Source organism: Phascolarctos cinereus, unplaced genomic scaffold, assembly GCF_003287225.1.
Source record: "Phascolarctos cinereus isolate Bilbo 61053 unplaced genomic scaffold, phaCin_HiC Scaffold_2;HRSCAF=192, whole genome shotgun sequence".
Classification (NCBI taxonomy): domain Eukaryota; kingdom Metazoa; phylum Chordata; class Mammalia; order Diprotodontia; family Phascolarctidae; genus Phascolarctos; species Phascolarctos cinereus.
In genome coordinates this window covers 64,203,509-64,223,530 of record NW_027555625.1, presented here as the reverse complement: position 1 = coordinate 64,223,530, position 20,022 = coordinate 64,203,509, and the positions used below count along the sequence as shown (strand labels likewise).

Sequence of the window (20,022 nt, the reverse complement as noted above, 5' to 3'; positions counted from 1 at the left end):
ATTCTTCTGAGAAGGGGTCCATAGGCTTCACCAGGCTGCCAAGAGGGTCAACGACACAAAAAGGTCCATGTTGTCAAAGGTCCCCTCCACTTCTAACATCTTATATTCTAACATTTCTACCCGAAATTCCCTTTGGGCTTTCACATTGCAGGTTCCAAGATGCCTTTCATCTCTGATATTCTGTGATTCTATGAAGGTCTATCTAAACCACTGCCACCAGACCCCAAACAACTAATTAAGAAACCTTGGCACTCGAGTAGCCTTCTCCAGAGCCATCCTTACCCTCACCCTTACCCCTACCCCCACCCCATCCTTCTTTGCGGAGCAGTTGAATTTGTTTTCAGGAGGCAGCTGCCCTTCCCTCCTCCCTGGGCACAGCTACTGCAGATCCTGCGGCACCTCCCCGCCCCCACCCCGTCTTTCTGTCCTCTCCCTGCCCCCTTCCCGCTCTCGAGCTCTTCCCAGCCCCGCTCTTCTCAACCTGACTGTCCTCCCCCGCCTCCCGGTGGAAGGGTTTCTCCCCTTCTCTATCATCTGCGTCTACCCAGGTCTCTCCCTTCTCTCCCTTTATGTGTGTGTGCTCGTCTCCCCTTGTCTCACTCTCTTGGCGCGTGTCTGCTTGTCTCCCCTAATCTCCGTGTATGCGTGCGGGGTGTGTGTGTGTGTGTGTGTGTGTGTACAGTGTGTGTGTACAGTGTGTGTGTGTGTGTGTGTGTGTGTGTGTGTGCGCGCGCGTGCGTGTGTGTCCCTCCCTCTCCCTTCTCCCCTGAACTCTTTCAAATGTGACACATCCCGCGGGGGTGAAGCTGTCGGCCCCGGAGTAGGCGCCACCAGGGCGGAGCAGCCAAACGCACCGGAGCCTCGGAACGGAGCTGGAGCCCGAGCGAGCGCGGGGGCACCGCACACCACCGCGCCTCTCGAGGCACTCGGCCAGGCAAAGAAGGAAAGAAGGGGCGATGGGCGGCGGCCAGCGATCCTGGCGGCCGTCGCTCGCCACGGCCAGCGGCCCAGCTCGGAGCTCGCCCTGAAGGAGGCAGCTCAGGATTCCCCTGCTTCCCGGCGTCCCCCGCCCCCCCGGGGTATGGGCTAGACTGCAAGGGATAGGAGGGCACCCAGGTCCACCCCTGGTCTGGCCCCAGGGGACCGAGCATCCCGCGTGGCCAACATGCGCCCTGGGCGCTTTTAGGCGGATGCGAGCGGCAGTCCCCCGCCCAGCTCTCACTCGGCTTACCGCTGGCTCCCGGCTGCCCTTCCCGGCCTCTCTTCCCTGGGCCCGAGCCCACGGGGGCCGGGTCCCGCCCCGCCCAGTCCCATTGCGCCCCGCCCAGCCCGGCAGAGAAGGCAGAGAAGGAGAGACGCCTGGCCCCCTCTCCGCCCCCCGCGGTGTCTCCCAGGAGCTCAGGGCGCATGGAGAGGACCGCGGCCGGCTGCGTGTGCCCGGGTAAGGGGACGCAGCGCGAGGCGGACTGCGGGAAGCTAGGGGACGGGGGTCCGGGATTGGGGGGAGGAGAAGAGGACAAGGATGAGGGATAGAGGGTGGGGGAAGGGAAAACGCTTAATCTCTCTTCCCCGCAGTCCCTTTCCTGGTCTCTGCAACACCCCCACCACCACCCTTCCTCACCCTCCCCCACCCCTTTCTGCCCATCAGCCTGCGCTCACCGAGTCCTGGGTCACATCTGCCGAAAGGACTGGCAGATGGACACACTGACACCCTCCCCATTTATGACAGGGAGTTGTAGCCCCTGCCAAAGGGCAGAAGAGGGAGGGAGTCCTTGGGCAAATCATCCCTTCCAGACTCAGTTTCCTCATGTGTGAAATGAGGTGGTTTGGCTGCATCTTAGGATCAGAGGCTCCAGAGATGGAAGGGACTTTAAAGGTCTCTTCTAATCCAACCCACTGACATTGGGGAGGGGGGCGCTCACCCCACCCACCCCTTCCCCCTCAGTCTTGGGTCTGGTGAAAGTTTCTATTCTGCTACTTGCTCTTCCACTCCTTCTTCCCCTCCTGTTGTCTCTTCCCCAGTCTTCTCATTCAGCTCCTGCACGGAGTCAGGGGTCCCATTTGGAAAGATTCTAAGAAGTCGAGGAATGAGCCAGGAAATAGAGAAGTTTTAGAACCTTTCTCCACTATCTCACCTCAGAGCCACAAAGGGGGCAAAACTAACCGAGATCAGAGAGTGAGTTCTTGTTGTTGTTGTTTTGGGGGAGGGTATAGATTATACATCTTCCCGGGTGTCAGAGCTTACCAAGGCAGTTCATTTAGGGGAGCTTGGTCAACTAAAGCAGAACTCAAGAGGAGAACAAGGTTTGATTTCCCAGGCCCTCACCATCATATTCAGGGCCCTTGAGCTTATTAACCCTGTGTTACTGAGCAAATCCAAGCACACAAGTGGTGAAGAAGGGTTTGTCCAGGAAAATATTTAGGAAAAGTTTATGGGAACATCAGTAGCTATGTCACCTCCCTCCCCTCCCCCATCCTATTGTAAAGTTCATAGAATCCAAGTGATGGGCTGAGCATTGGACTTGAAATGGAAAGGCCTGGGTAGAGCTCCTGTCTCTGTCCCCATGTAGCCCCTGGGTCACCCTCCTGGAGAAAGACTCTGGGTTTCAGTTCCTTCATCTGAAAAATAAAAGCTTTACACTAGATGGTGGCTACCTTCGAGCTTTATGATCCTCATTTCACCTAACCATTCACCTGCCTCTAGGATAGGGAGTACTTACTCCTAAACTTCAGTTTCTTCACCTACAAAATGTAAAAATAATGCTTGTTTTACCTTCCTACTGTTGTTTTGAAATAAGCTGTTTCTCAGTAAGCTGTATCCATGTGGATTGTTATTATCTACCCCCTTCCAGACAGATAAGTGCTTCTTTTGTGTTTAAAAGATCCTTGTGGAAAAAGAAGTCAGCATAGGCTGCATTTTCTCCAGATGACTTTTATGTGCAAGAGCAGGGCTTACTCCTGGTGTAGGTTAGTGGGTGGCAAACTCCCAGGGGCCAGAAAACTCTTTTCTTTGTCTAATTAGGCAGCTTTTTCCTAATCTCTTTAAGAAACATTTAGCTGGTGATTAGTCAGTGGTTCCTGGGCATTTAGCTTGGTGGTCTCCAGGCATTTCATTTGGGCTTTTGCTCTGACTCACTTGACCCTTTGTTCCAAGAGTAGATCATATTAACAAAGTTTCAAGTTGGTATTTGGGGAATCATTGGATCATAGATTTTGAAAAATAAATAAAACAAAACCTTCCTTTTTACAGATGAGGAAACTAAGGCATGGAGCAATTAAGTAACTTACACAGTGTCACATAACTAGTATGGATCTGAGTGAGATTTGAACCCAGGTCTTCCTGGCTCCTAGACCAGCACCCTATCCACATTTTCACACTGCTTCCTTGTCCTTAATGCCCAGAGTCTATGGTGAAGATTTGGGAAGAAAGGATGGAGGTGAGAAACCAAGAGAGAGCAGCAGCCTGTGAAAACAGGTAGTCAGAGGTGATAGAGACTGCTTTGTCACTCAGCTCTTAAAAGGCAGCAAGACCCCCCCCTAGTCTCTTCTGGGTAGGCCTTTAATTCTAGTCTCCCCCCACCACCTTCCTCAAAGAAATTTGTAGATCAAAAGCAATTTGTACTGATTTATAAATAACAGGACTTTGGACGGTGTGGAAATAACAGGAAAGGACCCTAATTGTGGAGGCAAAGAGGGAAGGAGAAGGTTTTAGAAACAACATGTGTCATTTATTTACATCTGGCAACCAAACAAAAATCAGCTATTATTAAGGACCTTGTCTAGAGCCCTGTCCTTCCCAACCCTCTTTGTCTCTTCCCTCCCCTGATGCATGAGAATGAGTACAGTGTTCTAGAAAGAACATTGGATTTGGAGTCGGGGAGGGAAAAAAAGGGTTTGGATCCCAGGCTCTGCTTGAAAAAAAAAAGATATCTTGTCTTTTTGGATGACCTTCCTTTCCTAATGTATCCCCGAACCCACCCCCTCCTCCCCCATCCCTTATAATAAAGACTTTTTAGAAAGAGAGGTAAAATGCAGTTCAGCAAGACTAACCAGCACATGAATCAAATCTGACAGCACATGCTATGTTCCCCCTCCAAAGGCCCTCATCTCTACAAAGACAGAAGAAGATGCATTGTCATATCTCTTTGGGATCAAGCTTGGTCATGATAATTACAAAGTGACCAGTTTTGATGTTAGTTGTAATCATTCTTCCCAGTTACGTTGCTGTAGACACTGTGTATACAGTTTTCTTAATTCTTCTTTCTTTACTTTTTTTTGTGGGGGGTAGGCAGTGGGGTTAAGTGACTTGTCCAGGGTCACACAGCTAGTGTCATATGTCTGAGGCCTGATTTGAACTCAGGTCCTCAGGAATCCAGGGCCAGTACTCTATCCATTGTGACACCTAGTTGCCCCCTTCTTTCTTCACTTTCCATCAGTTTATCTAAATTTCCCGTGTGTTATGTTTATTCATCATTTCTATGGTAGAGTAATACTCTTTTATATTCATGTACCACAGTTTGTTAAGCCATTGCTCCCAAATGATGGACATCTGCTGTTTACACTTCTTTACTACAACAGAAAGTGCTACTATAAATGTATTGGACCTTTCTATCATTGATCTCCTTGGGATATATACCTAGCAATGGGATCTCTAGGTCAAAGGTGTGAACATTTTAGTCCCTGTGTAAGCATAGATCCAGAATGCTTTTCAGAACGAGTGGACAAAGCCACAGTTCCACCAGCAGTGAATTAGTGTGCCCAGCTTTCCACAACCCCTCCCACATGGACAATTCCCATCTTCTGTCATCTTTGTCAGTTTATCGGGTGTGAGGTGAAATCTCTGCATTTTTTTGCTTTGTTTTCCTCTTATTGTTAGTAAGATGAAGCAGCCTTTCCTGTGGTTGTTAATACTTTTGGTTGCATATGGTCGCAGTACTGTTTGTTTTGTTTTGTTTTGTTTTGTTTTTTGATGAGGCGATTGGGGCTAAGTGACTTGCCCAGGGTCACACAGCTAGTGAGTATTATGTGTCTGAGGTTGGATTTGAACTCAGGTCCTCCTGACTTCAGGGCCACCTAGCTGCCCCAGGTTGTAGTACTTTTGAGAAGAATTGTTTGTTCACATCCTTTGACTACTTATTAGAGCAGAATCTGCTTCTGACTACCTGTATTGCCTTGGGCAAGTCAAGGGCCCCACTTGAGGACCTAGAGGGCCGCATGTGCATGTGTTCCCCACTCCTGGCTGAGATGATTCCTACAATTCCTTCTAAGACTAAATCCTAGGAAACTGAATCCTTACCCCACATACATGCTGAGGTTTTTTCTTCATACTTTCCTGAGTCTCTGAAATCTCCATTTATATTGGAAAAAGCAATTATTCTGATGTCTATAAGTAATCTTTTTTTCCCCACCATAAAGGCTTTTCTTACAGTAAAATACATACAGCTGTATGAATGGGAATATTCTTCTGGGAGTGATCTAGTGAGCCAGGGAGCCATTGCAAGCAGAAGCAGAAGCAAACTAATTTCTGCTGAAGGTGGAAAAAGCTATTTGCCAGAAGGAGTACCCCTCCCCATTTGTCCCCTCACAGTTCCTTTGGGGTTGGTTTTCCATTTCAAATATATTTTGGATGATTTCCATGCCCTTAACACCTAGGATCATAGAATTTTGGACTGGGAGGGACTTTGGGGATCATCTTGACCAGTGGAGGAAACTGAGGCCCAGAGGGGAAAAGTGACTCCTTGGAGTAAATAAGTAACAAGGATTTGAACCAAGACCTTCTGGCTCTAAATCTAGAGTTCTTTCCACTGAACCATGCTACATTTCCATCTTGGGCAATGATAGCCTCTCAGCACTTGGCTGGAAGTTTTTGCTTAGTTGGAGCCCCAGGAAGGAAAGATGATGTTGAAGGCTGTTGGGAAATTCCAGTGGTTCTGGCAATCAGCAGGAAAGCCTTAGGAGTGAACTGGCTGCAGGGAGGGCAAGCTAGGAAATTGAAGAGAGCCAAATTCCATTCACTCCTTTGGAATTTGCCTCTGATTCTTGGAGCAAAAAAAAAAAAGAGAGATGAGCATGAGGAGCTAAATGAAATAGTGAACATCTATGGAAACCAGAGACTGTTAACACTAGAGAGACCTTAAAGAGCATCTAATTTATACCCCTGTTTTGAAAAAGTAGGGGGAGGGATTACAGTCTGAAAAGGGATGGTGGCTTGTGATTTGCACACTGTAAGCTAACAACCAAGTTGGAACTCGAACCCAGGTTTACTAATTTAGCTAGTAGTGTCCTTTTCATCCCACATTGTGCTAAGAGACTGGAATGGCCACATTTACTTTTAGTAAGTTAAATTCAATGAAATCCCACATGTAATCATGGAAGATTAGAGGGGTGGGGGGAACCTTAAAGCAGTAAATATTAGAGATGAAGGGGCCTTAGGGATCTTGTAGAATTCAGGGGTATGCTGCAGCCAGCTTATGACCTGTATAGAGTCAATTGTTAAATTTTTAATACTAGTATTTATACCTAAGAAATTGGCAAATGTCTAAAAATCAGGGCTTGATTTGTTGTTTTCTTGATTATCTAGACTTAAGAAAGTGATGGAGAAAATGTTAACACAGATTAAACTGAAAAGTTGGAGTGGACATCCTCCTTTTGTTTCAGACATCTGCTTATTAAAAATATACTAGTACACTCCTGGGAGCATCCAACTTTTACAATAGTAGCCTGCATGATTAAAAAAAAAATCTAAGTGTATGAAGGCTATATTAATTTTTGTAAGTGTTGGCTAAAAAAATAAAAAAATTTTTTTGCAGTAAGACAAAACCAGTTCACCTTTTTTTCAATACAAAAATGAACACTTACAAGGATTGTGCTAGTTCACTCAATCACAGAATTGAAAGGGATGCCAGAGAAAATCTAATCCACAAGTACCTGAACAGAAATCACCTCTGCAGCAGATTAACCATCCTCTACTTGAAAACTTCCAATGATGAGGAACTCATTACCTCCCAAGGTAGCTCCTTCCATTTTTAGACAGCCTTAATTGTCAGTTTCCTTATGTGTCTTCCCTTCTGGGACACTTCCCCAACTGTCACTTATATGATCAGGCAGGGACCCCAGAGGATGTTGACTACTACTCCATGCAATTCTAGGGTTAACCCTGAGAGACTGACATTTCTGGTACTGTTGTTCCTGAGCCCTCACCAGTATGTTCCCCATTATCAATCAGCCAGTTGAACTCTATTAGCCTTTATAAAAGGGGTTTACGGAGAAGGAATATCAAAAAATGTTTGTTATAAAACAATCTTCCCAAACAGGGCTGCACTCAGCCTTTGCACATACAAGGTATTTGAGGAGATGGGGGAGGAGAAGGGAACAAGTATTTATTAAATGCCTACTGTGTACCAAGTACTGTGCAAAGTGCTTTATGGATATTACCCCATTGAGAGTAGGCTCACAATAAAGTACAGTGGCCATGGACCACACAAAGAGAGAATACATCCGGTAAAAGGGTACCTCCTGACCTCAGAAGTCCCTTTCTCCTTTTGTGTTATCCTCAAGGAGTTTTCCTTATGTGGAGCTTACTATTGGGTTCTGAGGATCACAGTTTCTAGCCAATGCTTCTTTCTGCCACTAAGGGTCATGATAATCCAGGGTACCACAATCCTCTGGGGACTCTTTAGGCACTTTCTCTATCACTGGCTACCACTATTTCGGTAAACCTGGCTTCTAATAACTCTGGTGGAACCTAAGGATGTTCCAAACTTGCATGGTTCCTGCCAGTACAATTCCATCTCAGGATATTTATTTGCCTAAGATTAAGGGGAAAAAATAAGTACCAAAGAAACAATGCCCACAGACATGGAGCAGCCAAGTAGGAGATAGGGCAGCTACCCTCCCCTTCACCTGGCACCTCATAGCAGTCCTACATCACTATACCAGGAAGGAAAAAAAATCAAAAGATCAGTAGCCCCTTTTGTATTTGAACTCTGTTCCAGTTCAGCCCTCCTGAGTCATTATTTCTTTCAGCTCCTGCCAATTAGAAGACTTTTTGCCATCATATTCTACCAACCCTTCAATTACTCATGGCCAGAAGCTGGCTCCTCAAAGTTTTACGTGTAGGAATGAAACAAGGCAAGAATGCCTACTGACTAGGAAGGGCAGATCTAAGCATGTTCTAAGGACCGGGTTGTCATTGGCCCATACACTTATATCAAGACAAATCTGCTTCTGAGTGGCTTCACCCAAAGCTCCACCCTTTGCCCCTTGGAGCAGAGCAATTCAAATCAGCTAGAACTTATTGGGGGGGAAGGGATAGGCATTGGGAATGCAAAGACAAACATGAAGTCAGCCCCTGCCCTCAAGGAACTTAGTTTTGAGTGGAAAGAGAACAAATCCAAGTCCAGTATGATAGCCTTTCAACATTTAAATATAAGAACATATTGCTTATCACCATCAACAAAGCTTCTCTTTTCCAGGCTAAACATTCCCAAGTGATTCCATAATTCTAGGCACTGTGGTGGAATGGAAAGAGCATTGTGTTTGGAGTCATAAGACCAGGGTTCAAATCCTATATCTCCTTACTTATTAGCTCTGTGACTTCAGTCAAATCATTTAATTTCCCTCCACCTCATCTGTAGAATGCAGATGATAATTCCTACCTCACTAGGTTTTTGAAAAGATCAAATAAGGTAATAGGAGCTAGACATCTTGAAAATTTAGAAGTAGTGGTGGTAGTAGTAGTAGTGGTGGTGGTGGTGGTGATGGTAGAAGTAGTAGTAGTAGTAGTAGTAGCCATAGAGGCAGTAGTGGTGGTAGTAGTAGTAATAGCAACAGCAGCAGTAGTAATAGTAGCAGTGGTAGCAGTGGTGGTGGTGGTGGTGGTGATGATGGTGGTAGTGGTAGTTGTAGTAGTAGTAGTAGTAGTAATTGCATTTATATATCTATATATAGATATATAAACTATATATACATACATATATAGACTTTAAGGTTTATAGTACATTTTGCAAAAATTGTATCATTTTATCCTCACAACAACCCTGGAGATAGATGCTATTATTAAACCTATTTTACAAATGAGAAAACTAAAGCAGGGAGAGTTTAAGTGACTTGCCCAAGGTCACCCAACTAGTAAGTACCTGAGTCTGGATATGAACTTAGGTCTTCCTGACTCCAAATCCTTCATCCTACTAATGTCAGCTCTTTAGTTTTGATTAAGCCAATAATAATTCTAATATTGAATATTCTTGATAGCTAGGGTTGGATTCAATCAGGAAATGCCAGAAGGCTAACTCCAGATTTCTGTCACAGATTCAGGGCCCCGTGAAGAGAGGCCAAGTTTCCAGAGACAGAGAGAGATATCAGCTCCATCTTATCCTGCCCCCCAGGTCAGACCACATTTGCAGTGTTATGTTCCATTCTGAGCACACATTTTAGGAAGGATGTTGATGAACCTGAGAGAGTCCTTTGGAGGGTGAAGGAGCCCGAATGGGGAGAAAAGTGGAGGCTGACAGTATGGAGATTTATTCATGGAACAAGGAACAAATTAAGCTTGGAGAAGAGGGTTAGCAGAGACCTGGCCCTAGTGGGGAGAACTAATAAGCAAAGGATGGAAGCTGTAGAAAAGCAGATTTAGGTTTGGGGTATAGAAAAACTTCCCAGTAATTACACCCGTCTTATAATGGAATGGACTGGCTCTGTTGTTCAGTCGTGTCTGACTCTTCATGACCCCGTTTGGGGTTTTCTTGGCAGAGATACTGGAGGGGTTTGCCGTTTCCTCCTCCAGCTCATTTTACAGATGAGGAAACTGAGGCAAACAGGGTGAAGTGACTTGCCCAGGGTCACACAGCTAGTGAAAGTTTCTGAGGCCACATCTCCTACCTCGAGGCCTGGTCCTCTATCCACTGTACCATTTAGCTGCCTCTCTTACACCTCCTACACCTCCACGTACTCTTTGATCCAGTGACAATGGCCTTCTGGTTGTTCCTTAAACAAGATACCCCATCTCCTGTCTCTGGCCATTTTCACTGGCAGTCCCTCACACCTAGAATGGTCTTCCTCTCATCCCTAATTCCTGACTTTCCTGGCTTTCTTCGAGTCTCAGCCAACATCCCACCATCTACGGGAAGCTTTTCCCAAATCCCTGTTAAAACCAGTGCTTTCTTTCTGTTGGTTATTTCCAATCTATCCTTTAAAGAGTTTGTTTGTACCTACTTCTTCTCATGTTCTCCCCCATTAGACTTGAGAATAGGGTCTGTCTTTTGTCTTTCTTTCTTTGGCAATTGGGGTTAAGTGACTTGCCCAGGATTGCACAGCTAGCAAGTGTTAAATGTTTGGTCTGAGGCCGGATTTGAACTCAGGTCCTCCTGACTTCAGGGCCAGTACTCTATCCACTGAGCCATCTAGCTGCCCCTTTTGTCTTACTTTCATCCCCAGCACTCAACCCAATGCCTGGCACATAGCAGGTGCTTAATGAATGTTTATTGACCCATCAGTAATGGAGACCTTCAAATGGAGGCTTGTAAGGAGGATTCCTGCTCAAGTATGGGTTAGACTAGAGGCCCACAAAAGTCCTTTCTAACCCTGATTTTTTTTGGGGGGTGCACTGGTGCATATGTATACGTGTATGTCTTTTCCCTTCCCATTCCTGCTGAATGTTGCATGTCACTCGATCTTATATAATCTTCATTCCTCATTCCTCTTTTTCCCAAAGGAGTTAATTAATTGAGAACTAATTAAGGGTTTTATGTCTACTGTTTGACACAGTGTTTGGAAACAAAAGTCATTAGGGATAATGGGAGAAACTTGAATTGTCATCTGCCACATGAAAATATTTAATCTGATGCCCCCAGAGGCATAGTCACCTAGGGCACTTCCCTCACTGATGTTTAGTGCCCTTGATGAGGCAGAAAGAAGGAACAGACATTCTTTGTGTGGCATTGAAGAACCTTGCCAGTCTTATTCCAACTTACCTTTCCAGCCTTATTTCACATCATTCCCCTTCCTACGTTCTATGTTCCAAGCAGACTGGACTTCTCATTCTTTTCCATCCTGCCCTGTTCTGGGAGGCAGCATGGCACAGTGGGAAGAGCATTGAATGTCAGGCCAGAGGAGCTGGGTTCGAATCTTAGCTCTGCCACCTCACCTGTGTGACCTTAGGTAACTCACTTACCCTTCTGGGGCCTCAGTTTCCTCATCTTTAAAATGAGGAGGGTTAGATTAGCAGTTCTCAAATTTTCTGGCCTCAGGGCTCCTTTATTCTTAATAATTATTGAGAACCACCCAAAGAGCTTTTAACTTACACAACCTAGGACCAACATTGTCTACCATGTTTGACCCAAGGTTCTTTGCCGTTGAACACCATCTTCCTTTAGGCAGCCGTCAGTAGTATGGATACTGTCCTTTCCACTCACCATCCTCCTTCACACCCAAGATTCCAATTTCTTGGAGGCCAGGGATAGTGTAATATGCATCTTTGCCTCACCAGTGGCACATATGAGAGACACCAAGGAAGGGCACGCTTTCAGGGCCCTGTCACCAAGTATGGGGAGTCAAGATTTTTAAAACAACGAAGATCATTTTTTAAAAGTTTTGTATTGAGTGCAAACACAGCAACTTCATAGACGATTAAGCTAATTTTAAAAACAACTTTATTGAGTCGACAGATGGTGTCGCAGAAAACAATGACATTAATTCAAGAAATCTTTCATTAAGTTAAAAAGAGTGAGACTTTTATTTACTCAATTATTTTTTAACTCACTGGTTTTTAACTCAGAAAAGGATTTTTTTTAAAATTTCTTCATTGCTTTTTTTTATGGTATCTCTCATAAGACTTTGAATCAGAGGACCTGGATCCTAGTACATCTCTACTACTTATTCTATATCATCTTAGGCAAGCCATATATTCCCTTTGGACCTCAGTTTCCTCATCTGTAAAATGGAGATAATAGTAGCACCTACTTCCCAAGGCTGTTGTAAGGATAAAATAATATTTGTGAAGTGCTTTGCAAATCTTAAAGAACTCTATAAATGCTGTTATTATGACCGACTATATTGTGAATATCAAATGAGATAATGTATATAATACATATACGTATTTAATGTATATAACATGCTTCATAGCTGTAGGGTACTATGTAACTGGAAGCTATAACTATTTTTGTTCTGGCCTGGGGCAGGTCCTATCTGTCGGTTTGTCAGTATCCATCTATAGTCTTTAAAGCTTCTTCCTATTCTCAGTCACAGGTAGGAGAGATGTAAAGCAGTCTGGTCCAGTCCTCTCACTTCATGGATGTGAAAACTGGGCTTAGGCCCTTGGGCACACAGGTAATGAGGGGCAGGACTAAGAAATGAACCCAGGTGCTCTCTAAATCCATCATTCTTGCCCCCATGCCACTCTCCCTTTAGTATTCCAAGGCCCATTGGGTGGGGTGTGAGCCCTAGAAATTTCCATCACCTTTATTTGTACATCAGTGGTTAAGTGCCCTGTAAGTAGAAAGGAAAGTTTCATGGAAGGAGGTGGTGACTGAGATACCAGTCCTTTTCCCAAAGGGCCCAGTTGCATTTTACAGATCTTTTTCTCTCTTTTTTTTTTCTTAAATCTAATGAGTCTTCATCCTCCCTTGGAGATGATAAAGAAAAGTTTATCGTCCACATGTGAAGTGAGACCAAATTATAGTGGCTTCTTGGATGGTAATCCATTTACCCTCAGAGTGCCATTTGTTTAATATGGCCACATGTTCCACTATTACAAATTCTCCTCTTGCCAAGAAGCTTCATTTTCCAGAATGAAGGCTGGATTTGGATTTCTTAGGAGTTGTGAAGTAGCTAGGAATGCCCCAACTGCAAGGGAGGAAATGATGATAATAGCTAGTCAATATATAGTGATTTAAGGTTTGCAAAGCACTTTATGTAGTGTATCTCATCTGATCCTCCCATGACCCTGGCAAGTAGGTGCTCTTATGATTCCTATTTTATAGATGAGGAAACTGAGGCAGACAGGGTTAAGTGACTTGCTCAAGTTCACATAGCTAGTATGTGTCTAAGGCTGGACTTGAACTCAGGTCCTCCTGACTCCAGAGCCAGTGCTCTACCCACTGCTCCACCTAGCTGCCCAGGTACAGGTGATGTGAAAACCAGGATCTAACACCTATGAGGACTGGCCCCTGGAGCAGGGAGGTAAGCATATGTGCAGGGTATAGGATTCAAATTTTTGCAGGAAGAGGCCATTGGATTTCTTCAGAGACAGAACAAAGATAGGCTATCTCACTCAGGGTGGGGCCAACCAATGCTGAGTGCTAAACATATATCTCAAATGCAGGAAGGCTAAGTCCATGGGGAAATGGAGGAGTAGAAGCTGAATCAGGAGGAGGAAAGTATAAACCAAAAAGGCAGGCCAAGTCACATTCAGGGTGTCTTTACCAAGACCCAAGGGTCTAAGACAAGCAGGGACTTCCACTGGACAGAGATTTCTTCAGGCCAGAAAGATTGGGTTCTAGTTCTCACATAAATTAAAATAATAATAATAATAATAGCTAGTATTTATATACCATCTGCCCCTGAAACCCACCATCATACAGTTGTATTGGGTCACACAAATGATCAGAAGTCTTAGAGCCAAAATGATCTCAATCTATCCTCCAATTCTAAACTGGTAAGAAGCCCAGCTCTCTTAAAGAATGCAAGTAGGGAATGAGAGTGCCTAGTGGGTTGGTCCTCTTCAAGAACAAAGGACAAACAGCAACTACCTAGTGGGGAAGGTCTAGTAGGCAGCTATGTGCCTCAGTGGGTGGAGCAATGTTCCTGGAGTCAGGAAGACCTGAACTCTAATCTGACCTCAGACACTTTCTAGCTGTGTGACCCTGGGCAAGTCACTTAACCTCTATTTGCCTTAATCCACTGGAGAAGGAAAGGGCAAGCCACTCTAGTATCTTTGCCAAGAAGACCACATGGGCAGTGTGGTCCACCGGGTCACACAAAGTCAACAATGTTTGACCAACACTAAGGTCTACAAAGCACTTCACCCATGTCATCTCATATGAGGTCCCTTCCAGCTCTAGCATTTATGGTACGTTCGTTAACACCAAGGTTCCAATGGCTTAAGTTGTTGCCCTTCCGAGAAGTATGTGTATTTTAAAAAAGAGCCCAAGGAATCTCAGAATCCCAGGGTCCAAAGGGACATCAGGAGGCATCCAACCTGTGACCTAGCCGAAGCATGTATCCCCTCTGTAGTACCTGCACTGAGTGCCCCACCTCTCCACACAAGTGTGTAGTAACAGAAATCTCACGCCCTTCCAAGGCAGATGATTTCATGGTTGGACCCCTCTAATTTTGAAGGAATCTTCCTCCCTCTAACGTCTCCCCATTGCTCTGATTTCCGCTTCCACGGTCCAATAAATACATTCCTAGTGCTGGAATTTTAGACATGGTAACTATGTTGTTGTTCATACTTCATTTTCAAAGAGCACCAGGGACATCATGAGGGTGATGTTCTGATGAGCGAATGAATTGGATTTAAGTGAGGCAGACACAGTGACACCTGGGTTGAAGAGATATTTTCAGGAAAGGGAACTAGCCAGCTCATTTTAAAATCTACTGAATATAAATGTCCAGCTACTGGGCCTGGAGTCAGGAAGATCTGAGTTCAAATCTGGCTTTAGACACTGACTAGCCGTGTGACCCTGGTCAAGTCGTTTAATCTCTATTTGCCTCAGTTCCTCATCCGCAAAATAGGGACACAATGGAGAAGGAAATGGCAAACCATTCCAATGTCTGCCAAGAAAACCCCATGGACAAAGAAATCTAGGCGTACATAGAGTTGGACACAACTAAATAACAACAACACTTTTTTCTACCTATAATGGAAGTCTATATATCCTGATCAGGATAAATCTCTAGAATAATCATGGATCGTCCCCTAGGTCCAGTGTGAGCCTGCTCAGCCATGAAATTCCCCTGAGTCACTTCTTCCCCTTCCCTCTCCCCAGTTCATTTCAGTTAAGAAGGGAGGGGGTGCCTTTGATGGTTTAATTAGCGTGGTACCTTTTCAGGTCTGCATTTCTAAGAGTCCCCTTGAGTGGAAGGCTGATGAACAAGGAAATGAGAGGGAAATGAAGCAGACTTTTCGTGTATATAACAGAAGCACTTAATAGCTCAAAGTACTGCACGCTGAATTCCCCTTGTTAGGAAATCCAATTAGAGATGAGTCAGAGAGCGGGATGGAAGTACTCTCCTCCTGTACTTCAGCCGCAAAATGAAGAAAGCTGAGCTCAGAGACCATGGACTCATTCACTGTCGGCTCAGTGAATGGAGTCAGTGACAGATACATGTGACTTGAGCAAACTCTGAGCAGCTATTTTCCATCAGCAGGTTTCTGGTCTACTGAAAGGTACAGCAGACTGTGAGGCAAAACTGAAACCAGGGCCCCTGATTATTCATGCAGTCCTCTCAGTATGGTTCCTAACATCCTCCATAACCTTCCATGTCTAAAGGCCCCTTTGAGCTCTGACATTATGTAACTTTGTGAACAAAAGATATTGTGAACGTAATTTAATCTTATCTTGAAGACTCTGGATCTTCATTAAGAATATCCCTTATTGTAATGGGTGACAATCTCAAGGGCAATTGAGGTGTTTCAAGGACTCAAGCATCTTTTTTTTTCTAACCCCCCCCACTACAAGAATGAATGAATGAATGAATGAATGAATGAATGAATAGAGAACTACTAGGTCAATCCCAGCGGCTGGCATTGTTTGCACTGACTCACCACTCCTAGCAGCTGAAAGAGATTGGTGTGCCCTGAAGCAGGGAGGTCTGTTTTCCATTGGCAAGATAGCTTTTACCTCCAGTGAGCATGACTGATTGTTAATTAAGTCCTTAGCACACAGATTAAATCAAGATTTTCATCAGCTGCAGTTCACTTGGTGGCGTTGTACAAGTGACCACACTCCCAAATAAATAATCGTCAAATTGCATTCTATTTTACATATTCACACACTGCTTCAGGATGTACCAGGAAGAATCGATTTTGATCTTTTAACCCTAGGTCTGCAGACTGTGGGCAGATTGTTAAAATGTTTTGATATTCTGTTCTCTGCTTTTATGCTCTAGGGGTGGGAAACCTGCCCCCTCGAGGCCGTACGTGGCCCCCTAAGTCCTCAAGTGAGGCCTTTTGACTGAATCCAAACACCAAGGGCCACACTTGAGGATCTAGAAGGCCACGTGCGGCCTCAAGGCTGACAGCTCCTCACCCCAGCCCTAACCTCTTCGCACCAGAAGGAGAGGTTGTTTTTTTTTTTAATTCTCCAGGAAATCATAGAATCATAAAATCTCAGTGCTTAAAAGAAACTCAAAGATTAGCTAGTCCAAATTCTACCTGAAGAAAGAATGCTATCCACAACATCCCCTAGAAATGATGATCCAGCCTGTGGTTGAGCACCTCGACTGATGGGAACTCAGTACCAAGCAGCCCATTCCATTGTTTGGTAGACAGGTCTACCTTAAACTGAGCCAGCTGGCCCCTCAGTAACTTCTATCCATTGCATATTGCCTGGCACATAGTAGGCATTTAATAAATGCTTATTGAACGGTTGACTGACTTAGTTCTGCCCTTTGGAATCAAACAGAAAAAGGACACAATCCCCCTCCCCACTTCCCAGATATTCAAAAACAGGGGTCATATTGCCTGCCATCTCCTGGCTGAATTTCCCAGAGTTCTTTTGGCTGGTTGGTTATTGTCCTTCCATTCTCAGAGGACCAAAAAGATAACACTATGTTGGAGTCAAGAAACAGTGTGTCGACTGTGGCTAATGGGACCAATACAAGCTCGGAAGGCTCAACCATAGGCTGGGCACAAATGGTCCATTTGGAGTGGAGATGTCTTAGGAATTGCACATCTCACATTTCTTTTGAGCTACTGAAATTCCACTTCGCTCATAGACCACCCAGTACCTTCTTTGCTGCAGGCACACCATGCTGGGCAGTCCTTTGCTAGCATCTCCCATGACACACAATCGGTTCCAAGGTTCTTCAGAGAGACCTTGAGAGTATTTCTGAGAGCAAAAATTCATGTACCAACTCTCCTTCCATTGTCATCTTGGTTTGTAGTCTTTTCAAGTTAAACAGTCCTCGTATGATTCCAAATCTTTGGGTCTGAAGGCTGTTGTCTAGTGATCGGCTTGGTGGCTGATCCCTGGGGACATCTTGATACTGTTGGTACCTCTCTTATGGACTCATCATCCTGCAATTTGCATCCTAATTATTTGTATATATCTATCTTCCCAACTGTACTATAAATTTCTCAAAGCAAGGGATTATTTCATATGTCTTCATGTGGTTCCCCGTGCATGGTAAATGCCTGATAAATGATTATTTCCTAAGATCCATGACAGGCAGCATGGCAGAGTAGACAGAGAACTGGCCACTGAGCCCGGACACCCTGGCCTCAAGTCCCACTGTGACATATACCAGTCATGTGATCTTGAACAAGTCACTTGACCTTTTTTTAGTGCCCTAGACAACTCTCTATGACCGCAGTTTCAGAGCATGTGCCATTTTGTATCAGCAGATAAAGATGAGGAGTTTTCTACATTTAATGAAACCATAGATCCCACCAAAAAAAATCCTAAAATGTACTTCATGTTAGTTGTCCAAATGAAAGTTAGCTATGGCTTAAAGAGCTCATGTTTAAGTGGGGGGGGGAGCGGGAGCAGGGGGGATGCTTATCATGGGATCAGTCATGACTGGATTTAGAGTCTACACAGTAACCAGGTCATATTCTCTTGGACACCCAGATAGATTTGGCCCCTAGGTACATATTGTTGGAGTCCAGTCCTTGCTCAACAGAAATTGATAGCTGGCTTATTCCTATGCCCAGACAAAAGTCACCTTTCCAAAGCGAAGGGGAAGATACTGGGGAGGATCAGGTAGTATCTCCTGTGAAGGTGGAATCTGAGTTGTCTTGAAGGAAGCCAGGAAAGCTAAAAGGCTGAGGTGAAGAAGCAGAGCATTCTAGGAATGGAGGGTGGCTAACACAGAGGCAGGGAGAGGGGATATGGGGGGATATGTTCGAGTCACAAATCTCTTGGAAATCAATCTGGGAGAGTCATGGCCCGGGGCTTTGCCGAATGAGGAATACAGGGTTCAGAAGGAGCTAGTGTCATGCAGAGCAACTAGCCAGATTGGGAGCTGGAGCGTCCCCAGATTCTAAGCCTGATATGTGACTAAATAGCTGTGTCACCTTGGATGAGTGATTTTACCACTCTGAGCCTCAGTTTCTTCATCCATAAAGTCAGGAATTGGCACTAGATCATCCCTCACATCCCAGCCAGCCAGCTCTAATGTTCTATGACCATCATTCTGATGTTCTGTATTTTTAAGGCCTGTTCCAGCTAAGCAAGAGGGATTAAAAGCCATTGTTTCTGTCTTTGTGTCCTTCAGATGAGCAGAGCATCCTTCCGTGTAAGAAGGAGGAGCTGCAGTGTGACAACGGGCTGTGCCTGCTGAACTGGCTGCGCTGTCACTACAAGAAGGACTGTAGTCGAGACTACATGTCCATCAAAATCAGCTGCTCCAGTAAGTCCTCTTCCTCACCCCATCCCTCCCACCCCCAAGGGTACCGCTGCCTGAGCTCGGGGCTGCCTTGTGTGGGCGCCTCACTCTCCAGCCAGGCCCTGGGTTGGATGCTTTGGGAAGAGGGGTGGTGTTTTCATTAAAGACATCATGGGTTTTGCCAAAGAAATAAATCAAATAGCGGGTGCCCAGGGAGGGCAGGGAGGAGAGGGGGAAAAAGGGGAAACTTTTGTAGTACAGTGGAAAGAACACCAGATATGGAACCAAACGGCCCCAGCTCTGCTACTTAATAAGTAGTAGGACCATGGACAGGTCATTTTAACTTGAGTCTCCAATTCATCCTCTTTAACAGCCCTTTGGACTTCTTGAATTGGATAACCCATAGGCACCGAAATTCAACATGGTCAAAACAGGATTCGTTATCCTTCTTCCCAGACACTACCCCCTTCCAAACTCCCCAATTACTGTCAAGGGCATCACCATCCTTCCAGGCACCCAGGCTCCCAACCTCACTGTCCACCTTCAGCTCCTCCTTTGCACTCAGCCCCAAGGCCCGTCATTCATACCTTCACAATATCACTTCTATGTCCCCTTCACAATACTCATACAGAAACAACTTTAGTTCAGGCCTTCATCCTAGGTCACCTGGATAACTTCAATGGCCTTCTCACTGGTCATCCTACCTCAAATCTCTCCCACCCAAAACACATGCCAGTCATCTGCCAATGTGATTTTTCTAAAGCATGCATCTGACCATGTCCGCCTCCTGCTCAATGAACTTCAATAGCCCTCTGTTACCTCCGGGATAAAATATAAAGTTTTCTATTTAAAGTCTTCATCCCTGGGCCCCTTTCTACGTTCCTCATACTTTATTACCCTTCACACAGTCTAGGATCCAACCACAATGACCTACTTGAACACAGCAAATGAGATAATATTTGCAAAGCACTTAGCACCGTGCCTGGTATATAATAGGTACTTTATAAATGCTAGCTACTACTAGCTTTTTATTACTCCTACCACTAGTATTATTGTTGTTGTTGTTGTTGTTGTTGTTATTACTATCTCCCTTCTCCTTGGCTTTGAACTTCAAAGTCCCCCCCCCACCTAAAATACTCTGCTTCCCTCACCTCAGCCTTTTAGTTTTCCCAGCTCAGCTCAAATCTCACCTCTGTAGGAGGCTTTTTTGGGTGCCCCCACCAAGGTAATAGTGCCTAGTAGAGACCACTTGATGGTATGGTATATATAGTGCTGGTTCTGGAGAAGGAGAGACCTAAGTTCAGATCTGGCCTCAGACACTTAGTAACTCTGTGACCCTGCACAAGTCATTTAACCTCTGTCTGTCTTGGTTTCTTCATCTGTAAAATAGTGATAATAATAGCACTTAACCTCTCAGAGTTATTGTGAAGATAAAACAAGAAGATATTTGTAAAGTATTTTGCAAACTAAAGTATT

At 44.9% G+C, this 20,022-nt stretch overlaps 1 protein-coding gene across 4 annotated transcripts in view; it reads left to right on the top strand.

Annotated features, from left to right (window-relative positions):
- The first annotated feature begins 492 nt into the window (after positions 1-492).
- Positions 493-20,022, top strand: part of BEAN1 (brain expressed associated with NEDD4 1) — a 97,252-nt gene continuing 77,722 nt past the window's right edge. For 2 of the 4 annotated variants that reach the window (XM_078149445.1, XM_078149447.1), the window contains exon 1: positions 18,482-18,570. Coding sequence is in view for 1 of the 4 variants with exons in the window: in XM_078149444.1 (XP_078005570.1) it covers positions 1,408-1,441; positions 18,436-18,570 (169 nt within the window). In the remaining 3 variants the exon portion in view is untranslated. Of the gene's footprint in view, positions 1,442-18,435; positions 18,571-20,022 lie in introns of those variants that run through there. The other 2 variants (XM_078149444.1, XM_078149446.1) reach the window with 2 other exon arrangements.